Below are 23414 nucleotides of genomic sequence, written 5' to 3'. Positions count from 1 at the left end.
TCATTAATTATCTCATAATTTTAGTCACAAGATAACATTTTCAATCACGGAATTGTAAAATTGATTTTGGGATTTTAGAATATGTTATTAAGGATTCAAAAAACCAAAAGTTTCTTAATCTTTAAATTTCCAGGGTCCTCATTTCACAATACATCTTTATTTCTCTGAGCTGAGGGAGAGTCTTATTTCGTGGATCAGCAAAATTTAAGCATCTTTCCTTAAACCTATTTTGGTCCTAATAACATGATGCTTTTGGGTTACGATATGCATGCTCCATTAGCTATTTTGACTAGCTAGGCCTAGGTTGATTTGAAACTTGACCCGAACAAATTAACCCCTCCTAGATAGAAAGAAAGAAAGGAAGAAAAGAAAAAACAGAGACTTGGGATAATTTTTACCCCCAACCATTTTATTTTAGAAAATTTGTTACTAGATAATCAAAATCCTTCCAACAATATCTATAAAACATTCAACACTTGGTTTAGTTTTGAAGATTGGTATCAAAATAAAAAACAATTTCACTCACGATCGCTATCCATTTTTTAATTAATTAATCATACCTAAGCACGTCTTGTGAAGACAAATACAATTGGTAAAGTCTATTAAATAATGAATGAAAAACCAAACAATCAAAGAAATATCAGTCATAGAAAAACTACAAAAAGATATTGTTTCTTTTGCTCTTAACCAGACGAAAGGGTTATAAAAAAATGCAATGACTAAATTCAAACACAAATCATGGATGACCAGAACAACTACCTATGCATTAAATTATTTGTTTCAAATATGTATGTGTCTGATTTTTGTCCCAAACAATTACATCAATGTGATATTATAATTGTTTTTTTTTTTTTTTTTTTTTTTTTTTTTTGCTGTCTCTCTAAGAGAATGTGATTATAGCATTGAGGTTTGCAATACATTCAGTGGGGAGAGAGAGGAAGGAATTGAGAAACAAATCATCAATAGGGTCAACAGTAGCCACCCCTACCAATCTGCACTTTCCTTTATCATCCAATCTCTCTCCTTTTCCACTTCTTATGATTCCTCTTGATTCTTCAGAACTCAGCACGGTTTTTACCAGCAATGGAGGAGCTTTATACAAACTCCCAATTGAGAATATGAACTTTGACTCAAATTCAAGCTCAACCTGCTTGTAGATATCGCAAATCAAATCACTCTTGTTAATATTTACAATTAAATCAACTAGTTTTTTTTCTAAGATTTTGTTGAGCTAGAACTTTTATAAAACAACTTATGGGCATGATTACCTTGCCAGACTCTTGATTGATGCTTCCTTGGAAGAATTCAGGAAGAATGTCAATCTTCAGAAACGGTGGCAATGGAAGACCCAGAAACTTAGTGGTTTGAGTTGTCAATGGTGGGATATAAAGGGTGCCAACATCGAAAGAAACTAAAAGTCGGCTGCTGCTGCTATTATCATCGTGGATCTTGACAGACCCAGTTCCTGTTCCTCCTTCAGCATTATATCGGAAATCAGGGAATCTAGAAATGCCAAGCTTGCAAGCTGTGAGAGACTTGAAATGAACAGTGGAAATATTAGATTTTGGGATCTTTGTGGGTGTTTCTTGGTTTTGATTGTTGAGACAGGAAGTGGGAGAAAAATTGATGCTTTTGCCTCCAAGTTTTGATCTTTTTGTGGCAAATTTGAAGAGAATTGGGGTATTGGGAGAGTTTAGTTTACACCCCATTTGGGGAACTCTCTTATGGTAGGTCTTGTGTTGAGAGAAAGAGAGAGAGAGAAATGATAAAGCAGGAATATCCAAATTGTCCCTGAAATCAAAGCATAATGTTTTTTGTGAGGCTGTCTTCAGTTTGTGTGATTCTTAATGACTTATCCTTTATCCTTTTATCACGTTGTTATCTGTTCCTTAAAGCTTGGTCTTCCACACCACAATCCTATTCTACTTTTCAATCCCAACCAAACATAAAAAGGGAGAGAATAAAAAGCTTCTGGTTCATACTTTTTAGTAATTATGGTTAGCCTTGGTTCTTTTTTTCTTTTTTCTTTTTTTCTTTTCCTTAAGATTTCTATGGCTTCTGCCTTGACTTCCATAATCTCAGATGGAATTCCTTAAACAAAATCTTTCTTATAAAGAGAGGATTACAAATTTGTTTAATACAATTACTGACCTTCGATAAATGGAAACGTTGAAAATCTTAAAAACACACCTACTTAAGCTCACATCAACTACTTTGAGAAATAAAGTACTATTCTTAGAATTTGGATATTCTTTTATTGGCTGTAGTTTTTTCAAGACCAGAAGAAGGAAGATGAGAATTCGAACATACTCATTTGAAATATTTATAAACATGTCATTGTTTAAAGAACATATCTAAGTAATAGATAAGTATAAAGAGGAAAGCTCGGTAACTTATGACAACCATTACTAAGACTTGAATAGGTGCAAAAAGAAGCTAAGTAACATACAACTAAAACCCAGTTCTAAATAAAATTTAAGATTCATTTTATGATAATAATTTTCTCTCGAGGACAATTGATCTAAGACATGCAAAAACACAGTATTTTGTGTCCATCTCTCAAAGTATGAGAGTTAGCAAGTTGAACATGACCTTAATAGCATCACCACCACGAGCACTAGTTTCAAAGGCATCTTCCACCTCATTCAGTGAGAAACCAAATCTGTGTCATATGTGGCTTCACATTGATCTTACCACTTCTTATAAACTCCAAGCACACAGGCCATGTGTTTTTGTACCAAAACACACCAATCAAAACGACTTCCCTGCCATACAAAGCTTATTATACTTTGTAAAATGGAAAAAGAACTAGTGTATGCAGATAGCAGGTGTCGAGGGAACAATGATAGAACCCGGATACATTGAATATAAAAAGATAACAGAAATACGCAAAATAAAGCAATTAGACCCTCCCAAGCCCTGATCCATATTCCAAAATATTACTTAGCTTCTCCATTCCCCTACACTCTGTATATAACCAACCTCCCTAACAAACCACTATTTAATTATTAATATAGCCCAAAGGCTTTTGGGATTATTAGGACATTAGCAATTAGATAGGGAGCTCGTGTTAGGATACTAAATGATATCTAATACTTACTCAAAGATTACAAGGAAAACGTACACAAGAACAAGAACAAAATACTCAACTAAATGATAATGCTGGAAATCGAAATACACAAATAACAAGAACAAAGTAACCTGATCCTTCTGCTTCTCCTATCTCTCAAGGAGTAAGGTAGCCCTTTCCTTCAGCCCCCTCTTCTCTCCCCAACTTCCTATTTATAACCATCTAACTGCCACATATCTAATTACCTTTATACCCCCACCTGATATTAATCTAGGTATCTAACAGTTTGTTAGAAAAGTTCGTTATAAATAGAGGATAGGGGGATGGGAGAGGTAAGCAGTATTTTGGAATATGGATTAGGACTTGAGAGTTATCTCAAGATAAGGAAAGTCCAAGTACCTAAAAACACTTGGTTTTATCGTGTATTTCTATAAAACAGTCATCTCATTGTGACCCACAACAAGACAAACTTTGCCACCAGCATGAGTGGCGCGTGAGGCTGTTTGCATTGTCTTGTTAAAGCCAGCCAAGTTACTCACATCTACCTTAGTTTTCATGGCTTTTTCTAGTAATCAACAGTAAAACCATGTATTTTGACAATTCTAGACCTTTGTAAGATTCAAAGACACTGGCATTTCTCTGAGTGTGAATTTAAGCTTCGCCCAATTTTCACTAAGCTCTCTACACAGATCATAAAAACTGGACAGGTCAATATAGATGACTGAAGGTGTTCGTGTTATGAAAGGATGGAGAGTTTCAAATGGATTTCATAAGTCCAAGAAACCTGAATGTTTAACTTCATCAACTCTAAGATCCTCTGCAACAGACAATCGATAGTCATCCACATTGAAAATGACAATCCGGGGTGCACCAAATGCACAAGCAGCCGTCATAGTGACAAGCCCAATTGGTCCAGCTCCCATGACCAAAACAATTGTTTATGGACCAATGTTAGCACATCGACAAGCATGAACACCAACACTTAAGGCTCACACATGGCTCCTCCCTCTATGCTGACATTTTAGGCAATTTAAAACCCAGATCTGCTGGATGAACCATCGGTTGGTAAGAAAAGTGAGTGCTCCCCTGAAATCATATCATAAAAATTCAATCAGAACTAACCAACTCAAAAAGATGAAGTGAATATGATACACATGCTTCTTACAACATAGACTTTCCACAATATTATGGGGTAAAATTTCAAGTTCAAAAGCAGCGTCAGACAGGGGTATCCACACCAAATGCATGCATTGATGAATATAATGTTATAGTCCATTAAAAACTACCTAATTTTCTTAACGGCAAAGATATAGGAATATCTTGATGGGGCACCAATAGTAAATTTGACACATTAATTAAGCTTCGCTTCTTCCCTTAGCTATAAGAATCGCTATATTTTAAGAAGACCACCATCAAGTACTTGAAGTCATAAATAAAGTGAAGCACTGCACTGATTTGTCCAAGATGATGGAAAGACTAGTCATGAGGGTTTATGTAGAATGCAAAGTCAAACTGAACAAAGAGGATAGAAGCTTATATAGGCAAAAGCAGAACATTTAAAACGTTCTGTAGTTATCTTGAAGGATGCTTTCAAACTTCTATAGAACTCTGTAAAGGTTCGTTCAACAATAACAATCTTTCTTAACATGGATCCATTTAGCTTGGGAGAGTTCACACTTCAAGAATATGGACACATCTGGAGGGTGGTATTTATAGCCCGGCGAAGTAATTGATCCAGTAAACCAGTGCATTGGAGAAGCACTCAGCTTATTCAAGTTGTTCGGTAAATACATGCTTATATTCTCACTTCAATGGAACTATAAGCATATGGTTTCTGTATGTTAGTCACTTCCATCAGTTCTCTAATCTTTATAACATCATCCCACCTATCTGACCCTGCATATGTGCTTGAAGAGAGAACATAATTCCCGTTGTTACTAGGATCTAATTCAAGAAGCTTCTTTGAGACAATCTCAGCCAACACCAAATTTCCATGAAGCTTGCAAGCACTTAACAATATTCTCCATATTACAACATCAGGAACCATTGGCATTTTCTTTATGAAATTGTAGGCCATGTCCAGATAACCCGAACGACACATAAGATCCACAACACATCCATAATGCTTCATTTCTGGTGCAAGTCTATATGTGTTTTCCATGCTCTTAAAGTGTTCCACTCCCTTGTCTACCAATCCTACATGAGCACAAGCTACTAAAACCCCTACAAAAGTCCCATGAGTTGGGCAAATACCTTCTTTCAACATTTGATCAAATACATTAAGTGCAGACACGGCAAAACCATTCACAGCAAGACCTGAAATAATAGAAGTCCATGACACTGAGTCTTTAGTTTTCATGTCATTAAAAACCTGTAGTGCCTTCTCAACCACGCCACATTTACAATACATATCAATCAAAGAGTTTCCTACAAAAACGTCTGATTTGATGTCATGATTGCGTATGTAGTCATGAACTGCCTCTCCCGCATCAAGTGAGCCCAAGTGGGCACAAGCAGAAAGTACAGTAGCTACAGTTATTTCATCTGGTTTCACCATAGACGCAATCATTTCTTGAAAAAGCTTCACTGCCTCAGCATGCTGCTTAGCTAGAGAATAGCCTATGATCATGGAGGTCCATGAGATCACATCCCTTGAAGGCATTTGATTAAAAAGCTTCTTTGCAGCAACTAAATTCCCTACTTTTGCATACCCCATAATCATTGCATTCCATGATACTATATTTTTCTCTTTCATCTGATAAAACACTCTACCTGCGAAATCTATCATACCACGGCGTCCATACATATCTATCAGAGTGTTCCCTAAGTAGAGATCAACCACAACACCGTGTTCATCAATGTACTTCACCAAATAGTCTCCCATTTCCCATTCACTTAAAAAGCAGGATGCTGAGATAGCTTTCATCATTGTCAAAGAATCAGCTCTTACATTTATAGCCTGCATTTCCCTAAAAAGATCCAAGACCTTCTTAAATCTATTAAATTGATAGTATCCACAAATTATAGAATTCCAAGAAACTACATCTCTTTCCAACATTCCATCGAACACCTTTTGTGCCATGGCCAACTCACCAAAGCACACATACGTATGAATCAAGGCGTTAGAAACAAAAAGATAGGATCCAAACCCAAGTTTCATAGAATGAAGATGAACCATCTGACCTTGCCTTACATCAGAAACTCTTGCACAAGACTTGAATAAGAATATCAAAGTCAAATGATTCCCCTGTATTCCTTTGTAATACATGGTATTATAGAAATAAATTGCATCATTAGGTCGATCGCTCTTTGATAGACCGTGGATCATGTGGTTCCAAACTAGCAATGTGGGTCGCTGAATTTGGTTAAAAACCAAATGGGCCTTGGGCAAAGATTGTGGAGAAAGAGCATAATGCTTGATAACTTCAGAGATAGAAGATGGGTCGATGTGCATTTGGGCTCTTACAAGCTGGGCGTGAAGCTCCTTGATCGAATTCAAAGAGGTTGATTTACTTATGGGTCTTTGTGAATTTGAGAAAGTGCTGAACGGTCGACAGAATGATATAGGGAATTTCATAACTGATAACAAATTCTCGGTGTCGCCGAAAAAGAAAGCAGCTTTCCTTTGAAAGATCAAATAAAGCAACCTACAAATTAAAAAAAAAATATATATATAGCGAAGCTCAAGCAAATCCAAGTTCAAAAGGAGTACTGCTGAAAATGACAGATTGTCAGAGAGACAACCAAAGCTTGATTAACCCAGAAATCAAATTCGAGTCCAAAAAATCACAAGACCCAAAATAGCCCAGCAACATTAAAATTAAAAAAGACAAAAAGAAGTAAAGAAGCAAATGACGAAGGTACCTGGGAGCGGCGGAGGAAAGACGCGCGGTTGGAGCACCGCCACTGTGGATGCGTTGTGTTTTTTAATGTAATCGGGTCGGGGAGAACTGTTGGCCGAACCGAACTTGGTTTTTGCAATTCGAGGTAAAAAAGAAATACCGGGCCGGTTCGGTTCGGTTCGGTCCCTCTTTTTTTTTTTTTTTTTTCTGAACGTTCTCACTAAAACCCGATGTGGCACTCTGTTTCTCCATTCTCAGACAACTCCCTCCTCCATAACCAATGGAATTTGCTCCCGAGCTCAGCCAAAGCCATGGTACCACTCTCCTTTACTCCACTCAATTGTTAACACGCGTTTGCAGGGCTTTTTCCAACCTCAAAACCTCTTCATTCTCATTCTCCTGAAATACATGGAATCTTAAATTTTCTTTCAAGGGGATGGAATCCCATTCTCTACATCTTCCTCATACTGTCTTCTTATACCTTCTTCAAATACATCATTAAGATTCACATTTTGAATGCTCCCCGTCCTTGTTTATTTAGTTGACTTCTCACGCATCAAACCACCACGTTCTGCAGAATTCTCACGCATCAGGCAACAACAAACCATCAAACCACCATGTGCTCGAGGATCTTTCAGAGGCAACAGATCCTGATGCTTCTTGAGCATTTTCAACCGTGTTCCGTCCCATCGACAGTATGTATATTTTGGGGACGGGATTATCCAGGGACGACCTTCAAGCTTATAACTTGGAAGAGATAAGAAGAGCCAAGGTTTTCCATAACATATAGTTACCTCGATCTAGCTTAGTCTATTAATTGGATTGAGGAGCTGATTCATGGACGGATTGTTGAATTTGGCAACCTCAGGGGCGGCAGAATTTCCGGCAGTATTGGCGTTTGATGCGGGAGAGGTGAATCAGCCCCATTTTGTACAATGGATGCCCTAAATTGGAGAAGCAAAGAAGGGTTTTCTAATTTTGAAATACAGATGGCAGCAAGCTAGAGGATGAAGAAGGATTCTTCCTTAACAAATAGATAACTGAAATTCCTCCTATTCCTTCAGACGCGGCTTTTACTCTGACATGGCACTGCTGATATGGGTTGGCAAGCCTCTGTCTCTTTGGGTCCATCCTTCTTGGCATTTATCCTAATACTCTTTTCCTTGAAAATGCAACATTAATAGATGTTTTTGACAATGAAGAGCCTCAGTTTCATGGCTTAAAATCTTTCTTCACGTTCATTAAAACTCAAATGCTGTTGTAATTGGTACAGACATTTTATCAAATAGTTGGTATGCAGGAAAAGAATACTCCAGGCTAATCCTTAGTCACTACTTCCGTATGGGCAGCGTTGCTGTTTTTACTCACCAACGGAAAACAGGCAAAAGATTTTTCAAAATATAAGGTATTTACAACCCTTAGAACACAGACATCTTTCAACGTCAATAATAGAAACCAAAATAACCAGTTTTTTATTGTTCAAAAGTCTATTCGTGAGATTTCCCATTTTGAAAATGTTCTAATACGAGATTATTGTTGAACTGGAGGGAAACAAGTCGAGTTGCGAATTATCTACACAAAACTATCTGCTGACTAAAATGAAAACTACTACAACTCCTACAAAAAAGAATGTCTTCAATTAGAAAACTAATCTTCACAAGTGAAGACTTCTCGTTAAAAGGAGTTTTAGGTAAAAGCACCAACCTTGCTCACTTAATTCATATATGTTCTGAATCAGTTTCTTATTTCCATAATCAATTATAAAGTAATATTTAAAATTCTGTTCCTAAATATAGACAACGGTGACATCGTATATACTTGTATTGAAACATTCATCAACATCTCATTGTTTGAAAAAGAAAAAAATTAAACATTTCCAAGCCACGGATGGGTACATTGAGAAGCTCCGTAACTACTTATGACAACCATGACTTAGACTTGAATAGGAACAAGAAGAAGCTATGTAAGATTAACTATAACCAGTTCTAAATGAAATAAAAGTATCACTTTGTGAACAGATTTTATTGTATTTTCTTTTTTTTTTTCGTGCAGAGGACAATTGATATAAGACATGCAGAACACAGTAATTTTTGTGCGTCTCAAAGTATGTCAGTTCACAGGTTGAACATGACCTTAATAGCATTACCACCACGAGCACTGGTTTCAAAGGCCTCTTCCACCTCCTTCTGCGAGAAACCAAATCTGTGTGTTATAAGTGGCTTCACATCGATCTTTCCACTGCTTATAAACTCCAAGCACACAGGCCATGTGTTTTTGTACCGAAACACGCCAATTATGTCAACTTCCCTGCCATTTTATAAAAAGCTTATTATACTCTGTAAAATGTAAAAAAGGACTTGTGTTGTAGAAAGCAGGTGTCGAGTTACCTTGCTGCAGCTGGAGTTAGCGGAACAGTCATCTCATTGTGACCCATTCCAATCAGACAAACTTTGCCACCAGATCGGCTGGCTTTTAAGGCTGTTGACATTGTCTTGCCAAAGCCAGCACAGTCGAAGCTCACATCTACCTCAGCTTTCATGGCTTTTTGAATCTCAGTAACATCTCGATCTACATCCTGCACCATTAGACATGCTAATTAGGCAGTAAAACTACAAATGACTTTGGAACTTCGCAAGATTCGAAAACATTGGTATTTCTTGAGTGTGAATTTGAGCATTGCCCAATTTTCACTAAGCTCTCTATGCTGACCATAAAAAATTGGACAGGTGAATGAAATTACTGAAGACGTCCGTACAAAAAAATGGAGAGTTTTAAATGAATTTCACAAAGATAAGGAAACCTGAGTGTCAATTGAAACTTTAACAACTTCATCTGCTCCAAGATCCTTTGCAACAGACAATCGATAGTCATCGACATCGACAATGACAATTCGGGGTGCACCAAATGCACGGGCAGCCATCAAAGTGACAAGCCCAATTGGTCCGGCTCCCATGACCAAAACATTTGTTTCTGGACCAATGTTAGCACGTCGACAAGCATGAACACCAACACTTAAGGGCTCACACATAGCTCCTTCCTCTAAGCTAACATTTTCGGGCAATTTAAAACACAGGTCTGCTGGATGAACCACCTGTTAAAAAGAGTCATGCAATCATGGAGAACACCATAAACTTGATATACATAACACATCAGATCTCCAAAAATCATATCATAAAATTCAATCAAACTAAACCAACTCAATAAGTATGACTCATGCTTCTTACAACATAGACTTTCCACAATCAACGGGTAAAACTTCAAGTTCAAGAACAGCATTAGACAAGGGGCATCCTCACCAAATGCATGTACCAAAGAATGTAATACTAATGGTCCATTTAAAACAACCAATCTTCTAAAAGGAAAATATAAAAAAAAAATTGCCCCGGCACCAACAGTATGTTTGACACAGTAATCAAACCTTGCTTCTTCCCTTAGCTGTAAAATTCGCTAGAGTTTAAAAAGACTACCATCAAGTCCTTGAAATCATAAATAAAGTGATCCACTACACTGATTTGTCCAAGAAGATGAAAAGAGACAGCAGTGAGTACATCATAACCAAGAAAATAGCATTGGAATCAGCACTAACATAATCCGAAAGCTATACAAACAAGTTTCTCTTTTTTTTTTCAATCATATAAAATAAGTTGTTAAATCAAAGGGAGCGTCAAGAGGCACAGAGGACGCTTACCTCATTTGCAAGAGAACCATGAATAGGGGGAGTGGCAAAGAACTTCATGTCTGGGCATAGATTGTAGCGGCCTTCTTTGCATGGACTACATCTCCAGCAACTAATTCCAGGCTCCAGTGCAATCCGATCCCCTGGCACTAAATGCTTAACATCAGCCCCAACTTCAGCAACAATGCCAGCGCATTCATGCCCAATCACCATTGGCTCTTTAACGACAAAGTGTGCCAATTTCATATTCTGAAAATATGCAGCCAAAGCATAAGTCCGATCAATTTATCCTTGCATGCTCAAATAAACACAAATTTATGAGCCCGTAAACGAAACAAAGTATATGAATTTCTCAAGATCAGCATCGCATATTCTTCTCTAGTCAATTTCCCAGATCAAAATTAATAAAAAAAAAAAGAAAAAGGACATGGATTGAACATAGGAATGAACAGAACAGAAAATCCCATGATTCCAATATTTCAAAAACCAACAAAAAAAATAATAATAATTGAGGGAGGAAAAACGGTACCTTGAGGTAGTGAACATCACTGCCGCAGATACCAACGGCCTTCATCTTAACTCTGACATCATGGGGTCCTAAAATTCGACATCAAGAAAGAGTTAAGTCATATTAATCAAATAGAAAAAGTTAAAGAAGATGAAGAATGTATATAAGAAAGCGGGTGATTCAGCAGTATAACAAGAGAGAATAGTTGGATACCAAGAGGAGGTAGGTGGAAAGGTTGAATCTTCAAGTTATTGACACCCAAAAGCCAAGCAGCCATATTTTCTTCAACTCCATCTTCGCCACTGCCCCCCTGAGACATTCCTCCTTTACCCATGATTATTTTTCTCTCTACTCCCTGGGTGGACTGAAATTTGGAAGGGTCGTTTTATTTATTGGGTTGAAAATTTGAGGCACCGTTGGAGGCAGTGGTGGTTGTGGATGAGATCGAAGCCTCACTTGTTGTTATATTATATTCTTAAAATAGATTTAAAAAAGCCGATCGTATTCCCAATCTCAACAAATTTGATTCTTGATTGTTGACATTCTAATAAGGGTAAATATTCAATTCAAAATCAATCAAAATATTTTTTTAAAAAATAGCAAAATATAATTTTACCTTTTATTTTATTTGTAGATATTGTTAGTAGTTTAATCCTTTAAAATAATTTTTTAAATAGAAACTTGATTTGAAATTAATCGAAGAGAGTATGAAAATTTCACCGAAAAAACAAAGAACAAAAAAAGGAGGAGTATGATTTAATTAAAAAGAAAGTGTTTATATAATTATGTTATATTCTCTGAAATTTTTGGGGCTATTTGAGAATTCTTATCCAAATCCGTCACATCATGCTACGTCCAAATAGAATTGCCACGTCAGTATTAATTATATACATATATTTATTTCTTTATATATTTATTTATTTATTTATTTTTTGTGGTGGTATATGGGATTGTTATATTGATAATCCAGAAATCAATTTTTTTTTTTTTAAAAAAATCATATCTTGAAGACAGGGGTGGTGCATATAACTAATAAGATGGAGGAAAGCTACAAAATCCAATAAAAGAATAAAATGGAAACAAATTATAGAATATTTTTTAGAAATTCTAGTAGATGCTAAAGATTAAAAAAGAAAAAAACTTAAAATGTGTTCGTAATTAAAAATTAATGAAAGATGTCCTTTTAAGATTTTTAATTCTAATTTTTAGAGCAAATAACTCTATTCGATTTTTTATCATGTTTAATTTATTTTTGTTTAAGTATAGCTAATAGATTTATACATATATACGGAGTTTACTTGACTGTCGACTAGCTAAAGTTTAACCAAGAAAGTATCCGAATTATTAGTTAAAGGCACTTAAATAAAGTCCAACTAAACTACACATTTTAAGTAAAACTCTTACTTGATTACAAAGCGATCATATTAGACTCTTGACTTGTGCATTCAGCTTTAGGATTCTATTGTATGATTAATTAGTGGAACTTGTCCTAACCCAATTAATCAATTTATCTTTAAACGTATGACATGCATTATAGCTAAGCTACAAAACACATGGTTAACTAATTATTACTTGACCAAATATGGCTAGACATACTACAATGAATGTAAACATTCCTATGAGATGATTAGCATGGTTATGAGACATTGCCTATAACATAATTATACATTTAAGAGTTGAAATAGATTCAAAGAAAGACATAATAAATATTTCGATATTGTTGCTTCTCTAGACAATTTGTTGCATTCAAACGAACATTAAATCAAAGCATTCGAATTAAAGAACAAAAATGATAATGTAATTTATGACAACATCATTAAAACTAAAGCAATTAAACAAGATGTAATATAAATTAGAAATAAGTTTCACACAAAGTATCTTACAAGTTGCTCCAAAAAAAATTAGAAAGAGATTACTATACTATAAATTCTATAGATAAATAATGTTTGAGAAAAGTGCGTAACTTAGAAAGTAATTTGTATGAAACAATGATTTTTTTTAGTTTTGATGACTTATTTTTTAGGCAAAACAATTTTTGTTAGAAATATTTTCAAAAACCATAAAATATTGAAAATATTTAGAAAATATAACCAAATCCATAACTCTTTTTATTCAATTTAAGTTATTTTTGCATATATGTACATACAAATATGTAGACATAGACATACATACATGTATATGAGTATACATATACATATCTATATCCGTTCATATAAATCGATAGATACAAACATAATGATAAAGATTTTAAGTTTTAGATATAATTACTTTTATAACATTGAATTTGTTGCATATTTGAGCATATTCTGTCACAAAAAAAATCAAATAATTTTTAAAAAATTATTGTTCTTTTGAAGTATATAAATGTGAGAAGAAAAAAAGAATTAGACTCGATCAATGTTTTTTGCATGGCTAGAAGCATATAAAGATATCAAGCTTCGCATGTGAGCAGAGATAAACTTCTGCCCACGTTTACTTTTTTGTGAGGCGCATAAATCCACTTTCTATTGACATATTATTATGCGTGGAAAGAAAGTGATCTCTGCCACAAAAGAAATTGCATGAACATTGAAGACTCTCTTTCGACACATCATGCATGGACATAGAAGTGTATTTTCCATCCTCAAAGATTGTGCGTTTGTTGGTAAAAGTGTAGACACAACACCAAATGCTTTTGTAGGACTGTGTTGATATTTAAAGAAAAAAAAAAGTCGTTTACCTTTTTTTTATGTCAAAAGGAAAAAAATTGATTGTAGTGATGATTGAACTTATACATGATACAATTATTACATGTTAATCACTTATGCCCTTTGTTAATACATCCATCATAGTCAACTAAATCACAAATTTAAGTCATAATTAATTCTTACGGAACAAACAAATAGTCGAAATATTAAAATTTGGGTGACAAATTGTCTCTAAACTTCTAACAGAGACAGTTTGACAAAAGTCCCTTGAAAATTGAAGTGTCGTACATTTTCATGCAAATAGAAAGATTAAAAAGAAAGAAGAAAACAAATTTGTTGATAGTTTCATCGTATTTTGTCCCATTGGAAAAGTGTGAGAAAAAAACTAAATACTTATAAAAAAAAGTAAAAAACGACTGCGAGAATTTCGAGTTTTTACAAATTTTGTGGTTGGGAGATGGAGAGGAAATGAAAAGTAAATTGAATATTATGTTCTTGTAAATATTACTAGAAGAGATTAAATAAGAAAAATATCGATACCTAAAATATAACCCATTTATATTTAATAGTACATTTGATTCTTTAATACATTAAGAAACTTTTGGGGTGATGAATGATTTATGGTAGGCCATAATGATTCTAATATTATATAATAGTTCTAGTATTATGATAGTCTATGTGGGATGTAGACTGTTATAGTATGTGTGTTATTATAAATTGTATTTGAGGTGTAGATTATTACAAACTAAGTTTTTTACAAATTTTTTTTCTTAAAAGATATATTATAGATCTAAATACACAATTTTCATAAAATTGCTTTTATTAAATAATTTTGATTATGATGTTTGTTCAATAAATTTAGTATCGATCGTGATGTTTCATGATTTTTGTTCATGCATATATATTGTACATTGAATTAAGTAAGCTTCTAACTACCGTGTTTCTAGCAATAATTTAAGTTTCAATCTTGTGTTTAGGCTCATCTTTTTTTTTTCATGTACATAATATTTTTCTTAAAAACATTTTCTTTAATATTACAACGTCCATTTCATAAATTCTAACAAAATTTTCCATGAGGTTGAAAGTAAATTTATAATTTTTCTTGTAACGAGAAGATGCCAGAAAAATTAATCGAAGTTTTACGTTGAAGGGCAATGGAAAGTCCTATCAATCTTAAAAGTTAAAATATTAAAATCATACTAAATGTGTTTATCCCTCAATATTTGGACTACTTTTGATAATTTCTAAAAAATGTATGAGATCAATAAAAGGGATGTTTAATTGGACAAATTATGAGAATAATGTTTTTTTTCAAACAATTTACCAAAATAATGTTCTTTCAAAACTTATTACGAAAATGTTGTTGTTGTTGTTTTTTTTTTTTTTTTTTAATAGGGTGAGTCTTAGACTCGCCCTTCTATATATATATATATTTTTTTTACAAGACTCGCCCTCATTATTCAAAAAGAAAAAGAAAAGAGGGCGAGTCTTGAAAACTCGCCCTCATTCATTTATCGTAATGATTATTGCACTGAAAATGGGTTTAGGAAAATGTTAGAAATACTATTAAATAAAACCTTAATAACATGGGCAAATTTGGATATGATTAGAATACTTGGTGAAAGATTTATATCATGAGAAGTTTCGGTGTCATTATATAATTATTTAATTTAAATACCAAATTAATGATCAGTAAAATATCATATTTGATTGTGATAAACCATAATAAACTACTGTATATGTCTATCAATAGTCTATTGTTTACTTTAAGGCCATGTGTAGGAGCTTTTGCTTTCTACGTGGGTTCAACATGTGAAGTTGGCTCATAATTGGGTAAAAGTGGTAAAAGGAAAAGTAGTGCAAGATGAAATATAAGTATAACTTATTGATATGAGACATGCACAATTTTGTGTGGCGTCACTCAAAATATGAGAGTTCACAAGTTGAACATGACCTTAATAGCATTACCACCACGAGCACTGATTTCAAAGGCCTCTTCCACCTCTTTCTGTGAGAAACCAAATCTGTGTGTTATAAGCGGCTTCACATCAATCTTACCACTTCTTATAAACTCCAAGGACGTAGGATATGTGTTTTTGTACCGAAACACACCAATTATGTCAACTTCCCTACCATTTTATAAAAAGCTTATTATACTCTGTAAGATGTAAAAAATGACTTGTGTTGCATGAAGAAATCAGGTATCGAGTTACCTTGCAGCAGCTGGACCTAGTGGAACAGTCATCTCAATGTGACCCAATCCAATGAGACAAACTTTGCCCCCAGGTCGGCTGGCATTTAAGGCTGTTGACATTGTCTTTTCAAAGCCAGCACAGTCAAAGCTCACATCTACCTCAGCTTTCATGGCTTTTTGAATCTTAGTGACATCTTGATCTACATCCTGCACCATTTAGATACGTTAGTAACGCACAGTTAAACTACTTATTTTGGTAACTCTTGAACTTTGTAGGATTCGAAAACATCGGTATTTCTTGAGTGAGAATTTCAACATTGCCCAATTTTCACTAAGCTCTCTACCTTACCATAGAAATTGGAGTACTGAATGTAAGTTACTAAAGACATATGATTTATTAAAGAATGGAGAGTTTTAAATTAATTTCATAAAGACAGGAAAACCTGAATATCAAGTGAAACTTTAACAACTTCATCTGCTCCAAGATCCTTTGCAACAGATAATCTATAGTCATCTACATCAACAATGACAATCCGAGGTGCACCAAATGCACGTGCGGCCATCAAAGTTACAAGCCCAATTGGTCCGGCTCCCATGACCAAAACATTTGTTTCTGGACCAACATTGGTACGTCGACAAGCATGAACACCAACACCTAAGGGCTCACACAAGGCTCCTTCCTCGAAGCTAACATTTTCAGGCAATTTAAAACACAGGTCTGCTGGATGAACCACCTGTAAGAAAGAAAAGTAAGTGATCGTCATGCAATCATGGAGAACACCACAAAATTAATATACATCACACAAGTCTTATCATTTAGACCTCCGAAAATCATATCATAAAATTCAATCAAAGTAAACCAACTAAATAAGAATCAACAAATACTTCTGACAACATAGACTTTCCACAACATTAACAAATAAAATTTCAAGTTCAAGAGCAGAGTCGAACAAGGTTATCCAATGGTTCATTTAAAACTACCAAAATCTTCTAAAAGAAAAAAAAAATGTTTTGGTGGAGCACCAACAGTAAATTTGACACATTAGTCAAACCTTGCTTCTTCCCTTAGCTATAAAACTCGCTAGACTTCAAAAAGACTATCATCAAGTCCGTTGGAGTCATAAATAAAGTGATCCACTACACTGACTTGTCCAAGAAGAAAAAAAGCAACAGCAGTGAATACATCCTAACCAAGAAAATAACATTGGAACCAACACCAACATAATCTGAAAGCTATACGAACAAGTATATTTTTTTTTTCAATTATATATAAAATAAGTTGTTAACCCATATATGGAGTGTCAAGAGGCATAGAGGTCGCTTACCTCATTTGCAAGAGAACCATGAGTAGGGGGAGTGGCATAGAACTTCATGTCTGAGCATAGATTGTAGCGGCCTTCTTTGCATTGACGACATTTCCTGCAACTAATTCCAGGCTCCAGTGCAACCCGATCCCCCGTCACTAAATGCTTAACATCAGCCCCAACTTCAGCAACAATCCCAGCGCATTCATGCCCAATCACCATTGGCTCTTTAACGACAAAGTGTGCCAATTTCAGAGTCTGAAAATATGAAGTCCGATCAATTTATCCTTGCATTCTCAAATAAACACAAATTTATGAGCTCTACTAAACCAAGTATATGAATTTCTCAAGATCAGCATCTCATATTCTTCTCTAAGTCAATTTCCCAGATCAAAATTAATAATAATTATTATTATTAAAAAAAAAAGGACATGGATTTAACATAGGAATGGACAGAACAGAAAAACCCATGATTCCAAAATTTTAAAAACCAACAAAAAAACAATTGAGGGAGGAAAAACGGTACCTTGAGGAAGTGAACATCACTGCCGCAGATACCAACGGCTTTCATCTTAACTCTGACATCATGGGGTCCTAAAATTCGACATCAAGAAAGAGTTAAGTCATATTAATCAAATAGAAAAAGTTAAAGAAGATGAAGAATGTATATAAGAAAGCGGGTGATTCAGCAGTATAACAAGAGAGAATAGTTGGATACCAAGAGGAGGTAGGTGGAAAGGTTGAATCTTCAAGTTATTGACACCCAAAAGCCAAGCAGCCAAATTTTCTTCAACTCCATTTTCGCCACTACCCTCCTGAGACATTCCTCCTTTACCCATGATTTTTCCCTGCGTGGACTGAAATTTGAGGCACCGTTGTAGGAAGAGGTGGTTGTGTATGAGATCGAAGCCTCACTTGTTGCTTATATTACATTCTTAAAATGGAATAAAAAAGAAAAAGGAAAAAAAAAAACCCATCGCATCATAATCTCAAAGAATTTGATTCTCCATTGTTGACATAGAAGGAGGGGTAAGTACACCATCAGCCGACGTTAACTTAGTTTTTAACTGTTGTACGTTTTTTAGGACAAAGCTTCCAAATTCAAATCCACCCTCCTTAATTAGTTGAAAAGGATACTCCATTCAAAATCAATTAGAAGACTTTAATAATATGAATTTATCATTTTAAAATATTTTTAAAAAATAGCAAAATATAATTGAGATATTTGTCCTTTCATCTCATTCTCCTCGCTCATATATGTAAAAAAAATTATAGTATCTTTGCTATATTTTGTAAATAATTTATCTCTTTGCTATTATAATTTGATAAATTTCTCCATTTTTATAAATACTACTAAAATATCTTTATATTTAAAAATGTTTCAATATTTTTATTATTTATTATTATGTTTTCTCGCATCTATTTCCAATTTCTCGCGCTCTCTTTTCCTTTTTTTTTTTTTTTGATACACGCATTTTTTTATATTTTAAAATATAGTAAATAAACTAAAATATTTACAAAATATAACAAAATTTTAGATTTTATATAAAAATGATAAACTTTTATTACTGACTATATTTATCACTTTTTATAATTTTTCTATTTATTTTAGATTACTTTTTTTAAAAGTATTTTCAAACAAATCTTACCACTTCTCCCTCCTCTTTTTTCTGTCGATGCTTTCTTTACTTTATTTATATTTTTTCAAACAATTTTAGTTATATTTTTTTAAAAAAAACTAAAATTAGAATTAATGTTTAAAAAAACGTTTTTGAGTTGTTGTTAAGGTAGTTTTTTTTTAATTTATTTTTATTTTTTCCGGTTTGAACAATACTGCGCATATCAATTTTTTTTTATCATTTTAATTTAACATTTAGGTATGAAAAATAGGAAAATTGCATAAGAATACAAAAAAAAAATTAGAAAAAAATAGCTTATAACAAATATGATTACTATAGACGATTATCAAAAGGTAATCGAAGGGCTATCAAAGGAAACCGAACCTTTTCTAAAATATTTCAGGTTTGTCCTTCATTTCCATCTTCTTTCTTCATTTTTTTCCTCTTCTTCTGTTATTTTTCTTTTATATATTTTTTGAAATCATGATATATATTTTTTTTCAATCAATCATAAATCTTGTATTATTTTTTTCATAATGTTATTTGGTTCACGATCTTGTATCAATTACAAAAGATCTTTAAAAAATTGTTGGATTATTGTTTCAAGATTGTGTTGCCAGATCTAATTGATTACGCATGCGAATGGCCAATTAATCACGTGTTGAATGATGCATTTTTAGTATTTTTATTGTGGGTTATGTGGCCTTTTTTCGTTTTTAAAATTGTTTTATAAAAAAAAGATAGGAGGAAGAAAGAAGTAAGATTGTGTTTTAGAAATAAGAAATAAATAAATAAAGAAGGAATATGACCAAATTTTAAAAATAAAAAAATAAAAACTTAAAAATCAGATTGCCAGAAAGTAAAAAACTAAAAAAGAAAAAAAGGTGGAGACAACACTTCACTGAAAACAAACTATAGAGTTTATTTATCTAATTTGTTTCAAAAAGACTCTTTCGCTCTAATTTTCTTTTTCAAAACTACATTATATATCCAATTAACTCTAAGTTAAGTTGAGTTGGATGTATAAATTAAATATTTCCATCAATTAAATTTACATAAAAATTTAAACTTTTCTTTAATTTGTTATGGAATTGTTGAGCTTTTCTTAGTCTTTGAAGTATAAAGAGCAAAAAATTGATAATAGGATATTTACAAGAATAGTAAAATGGTTCATGATAATAGAGTCTATATTACTATATTTTTTATATTTTTTAAATCGTAAAAATAGCAAATTTAAAAGTAGATAATCTTCTTATAATCTTCTGATAGCCGTTTGATAGCTTACTGATATCATTAAACGTGTCATATTTGTCATATTCGTTATATGCAAAAAAAAAATATTATAGACTGTTTTTTTCAAAAAATTGTCATCTAATGTAATTTTTTGTTGATTATTATAATCATAAGTTAGTATAGTTCGACTGTAATAGTTTGTGTTTGATGTGTAGATTAATTTAATTTGAGAATAAAATAATAAATTGGGTATGAAATAATAATGAATAGCAGTTGATGTGGGAGAAGTTATTATTACAATTTTTGAATACTTTTGGAGTTAAAAAAGAATAGAGTTTTTATTTAATACCATTGTCGGATTAAGACATGATATTCCGTATTCCATTCCTTTGTTTTATAATCTCTTTATCTTCATTTTTATATTATTTTGGAAGTTAAAAAGAAAAAAAAGGAAAAAAGGTAGCAACGGGAGAAAGTGAACAAATTTCGAAGATGAAAAGGGGAAAGTTATTAACTAAAGATGATAGAGAATATTTTGGGGAAAGTTATTAACTAAAGATGATAGAGAATATTTTTGTTATCTTCATTGCTTATTTTAATTTATATCTATGTATGGATAAGGCGTCGTGGGATCATAAGGTATTGCATTGCATATTGTTGTTAGGATAAGGGAAAGAGATATCGGAAGAATTAATGTCATCCAAATTAAAGCATGAGTTAGATTTTGCCTAATCTTTGGCACTCTGTGTAAACTTTAGTTTCATGGTTATACAATAAAATTCTAACATTATATATAACAATAATTGTCAAGATCTTTAAACTAGATAATTTTACAAATTCAATTTAGTTAAAGAACAACATACCTTGATCACATTGATCCATAATGATCTTCTTGATGAATTGTGTTTCTCTCACTTGCCTTCTTTTAGGACTTAATTTAGGTTTCTTGATAGGAAGAATAAACTACTTAATCAGGCAGTGAGAGAACCAATCCCCAAGGTTCTATTTATAAACATCAGTCATCATGGTGCTGAATTAGGGTATTATCTTTTAAGCTAATCGACCTAATAAAATAATAAGCCCAAAAGGGATAAATAATATATAATGCAATTGGGTCACATTAATGATAATATTATATTTAAGAATAAACCTAACATTCTCCCACTTGGCCTATTGACATTATTTACCATATACGTTCATAGACATAATGCGCAAAATTAAACTTCATAATATATCGTGTCAAGGCAAAGAAACTACTAAAGGATTATGGCGGTCATACATCATTGCATTAACATACTCCCTTCCATGTATCACTGAAATAGTTCTTCTATTAACATGATCTATAACAAAGATAATCAATAATGGTCCAACAATAAGTATCTTTATCAAAGATGATGTCCTGTTTGGTTTACATAATTCTTTTATGCATATACTAATCATAAGAACAGAACCATAAGATAAAATCAGAAACAATAAATAAATGAGCTCAAAGTATCAAATAACATAATCTTGACTTAAATAATAATATCTACTAATGCCCACACGTTTGACATGATCATTGAATGTCTATGGTAGCAATACTTTATTTAGTAGATATGCAATCATAAGTTTAGTGCTAATGTGTTTGATTGACACTCTTTGTTTCTGAACTTTTCTTCTTTAACAACAAAGTATTTTAATTTCATACGTTTAGCATCTTTAGAATACCTGTCGTTTTTTCTTTCAGAAGAAAACTACCGCAAAATATCACAATAAATTCTCAGTGGCTTGGCAATATGTCGACAATTCCAAGTCCTGAGATACTGTTCTGCAGCCATAAAACATAAATCGTAACCTCAAAGCATGCTACAAATTCAACCTTCATAGTGGATGTAGCAACAATACACTACTTCGCACTTTTTCATGAAATTGCTCCTTCAGCTAATAGAAACATATAGTCAAAAGTGGATCTTTTGTATCCACACATCCGACAAAATTTGAATCTAAATATCCAACACCTGAAGATGATTGGATCTCTTGTAAGTAAGCATATAGACCAAGGATAATAATTAGACTTACTTCCACTGATTCTTAGGTATATACATCGATCAACAATGTTTTCTTTAAAACCAAAAGATGTGATGTTATCACATTATATGTCCCTTTCCTTCAACCATAAAACCTTCTGGTTGATCCATGAACATTTTTTCATCTAAATTCCCATTTAGAGAAGTAGTTTTCACATCAATTTGATGAAGCTCTAAATCATAATGAGCTACTAAAGTCATAATACTTCTTAATGAGTACTTTTTCGATATAGGAGAAAGATCTCATTATAGTCAATGTCATCTTTCTGAGAATAACCTTTGGTAAGAAATCAAGTCTTGTGTCGTTCGATATTGCCATTTGAATCAAGTTTGGTCTTAAAGACCCATTTACACCCAACTCTTTACTTTTCTTTACGCAATTCTACAAGGTCTTAGACTTCATTATCATTCATTGATTTTAACTCTTCTTTCATGACATCTAACCATTTGGCATTATTATCTTCTTTAATGGCTTGTGAAAACGAAACTTAATCATTATCAATGCTTATGTCAAATTTTGATTCATGCAGATAAAACCACAGTCATCAGAAATAGCTGATATTCTTTGTCTTATAGATCTTCTTAACTCTATTTATTGTGGCCACTCAGTTAGAGGCTCATCTGTTATAACATCATTATGTGGTGTTTGACCATTAATTTGTTCTTCTTGTGGATTGTTAACAGGGTCAACAACTACAAAAACAACAACTTGAGAAGAAGTTATAGATGAAGGAATTTCCACCCTAACTTCTTGAATTTTCACTTTACGTGATACCAAACTCCCACTAATTACGTCATTCTCAATAAACCTCACATTTCCAGTTTCAACTATTCACATACTATGGTTAGGTCAATAAAATCTATACCCTTTTGTTTTCTAGATAACCAATGAAGAAACCACTGGTTGTAATTCTTGAATCCAATTTCTTGTCATGTGGATTATAAATTCTTAATTATGCTTAACAACCCTAAACATGCAGGTGCCTTAAACTAGGTTTCCTTACTGTCCACAATTCAAAATATGTCTTTAGAACTGACTTACTAGGAACCATGTTTAATAAATATTAAGCGGTTCTTAATGCATACATCCACAAGGACACAGGTAAAGAAAAATTAATTAACATGCTTCTGACCACATTCTGTATGATATTACATCCTTTTGCAACACCATTTTGTTGCGGTGTTCCTAGTACTATGTATTGAGCACCTATACCA

General features: G+C 33.1%; 4 protein-coding genes and 1 long non-coding RNA gene across 5 annotated transcripts; 1 reads left to right on the top strand and 4 right to left on the bottom strand.

The window, feature by feature from the left end:
• Window positions 1-880: 880 nt before the first annotated feature.
• LOC103484039 (uncharacterized) lies at window positions 881-1709 on the bottom strand. Its single transcript, XM_008440937.3, has 2 exons — window positions 1269-1709; window positions 881-1147 (listed from the first exon to the last, which is right to left on the bottom strand). The coding sequence occupies exons 1-2, from the start codon at window positions 1707-1709 to the stop codon at window positions 881-883; spliced, it is 708 nt and encodes a 235-aa protein (XP_008439159.2).
• A 584-nt stretch (window positions 1710-2293) lies between these two features.
• LOC103484038 (pentatricopeptide repeat-containing protein At2g29760, chloroplastic-like) lies at window positions 2294-6647 on the bottom strand. The gene is made up of 2 exons (XM_008440935.3): window positions 4357-6647; window positions 2294-4156 (listed from the first exon to the last, which is right to left on the bottom strand). Exon 1 carries the CDS (start codon window positions 6645-6647, stop codon window positions 4866-4868), a length of 1782 nt encoding a protein of 593 aa, XP_008439157.2. The 3' UTR covers window positions 2294-4156; window positions 4357-4865.
• A 270-nt stretch (window positions 6648-6917) lies between these two features.
• LOC127150021 (uncharacterized) lies at window positions 6918-8246 on the top strand. Its single transcript, XR_007821946.1, has 2 exons — window positions 6918-7057; window positions 7171-8246. It is a non-coding gene; the product is annotated as an uncharacterized LOC127150021 (long non-coding RNA).
• Window positions 8247-8727: 481 nt separating this feature from the next.
• LOC103484213 (sorbitol dehydrogenase-like) lies at window positions 8728-11847 on the bottom strand. The gene is made up of 6 exons (XM_051086680.1): window positions 11310-11847; window positions 11118-11185; window positions 10601-10837; window positions 9713-10003; window positions 9300-9487; window positions 8728-9219 (listed from the first exon to the last, which is right to left on the bottom strand). The coding sequence occupies exons 1-6, from the start codon at window positions 11428-11430 to the stop codon at window positions 9027-9029; spliced, it is 1098 nt and encodes a 365-aa protein (XP_050942637.1). The 5' UTR covers window positions 11431-11847; the 3' UTR covers window positions 8728-9026.
• Window positions 11848-15641: 3794 nt separating this feature from the next.
• Window positions 15642-18355, bottom strand: LOC103484037 (sorbitol dehydrogenase-like). Its single transcript, XM_051086681.1, has 6 exons — window positions 18000-18355; window positions 17808-17875; window positions 17303-17539; window positions 16421-16711; window positions 15997-16184; window positions 15642-15912 (listed from the first exon to the last, which is right to left on the bottom strand). The coding sequence occupies exons 1-6, from the start codon at window positions 18118-18120 to the stop codon at window positions 15720-15722; spliced, it is 1098 nt and encodes a 365-aa protein (XP_050942638.1). The 5' UTR covers window positions 18121-18355; the 3' UTR covers window positions 15642-15719.
• Between the last annotated feature and the right edge of the window lie 5059 nt (window positions 18356-23414).

Source organism: Cucumis melo, chromosome 6, assembly GCF_025177605.1.
Source record: "Cucumis melo cultivar AY chromosome 6, USDA_Cmelo_AY_1.0, whole genome shotgun sequence".
Taxonomy (NCBI): domain Eukaryota; kingdom Viridiplantae; phylum Streptophyta; class Magnoliopsida; order Cucurbitales; family Cucurbitaceae; genus Cucumis; species Cucumis melo.
Note: the sequence above shows the minus strand (reverse complement) of the source record. Positions and strands in the feature narration are given on the sequence as shown.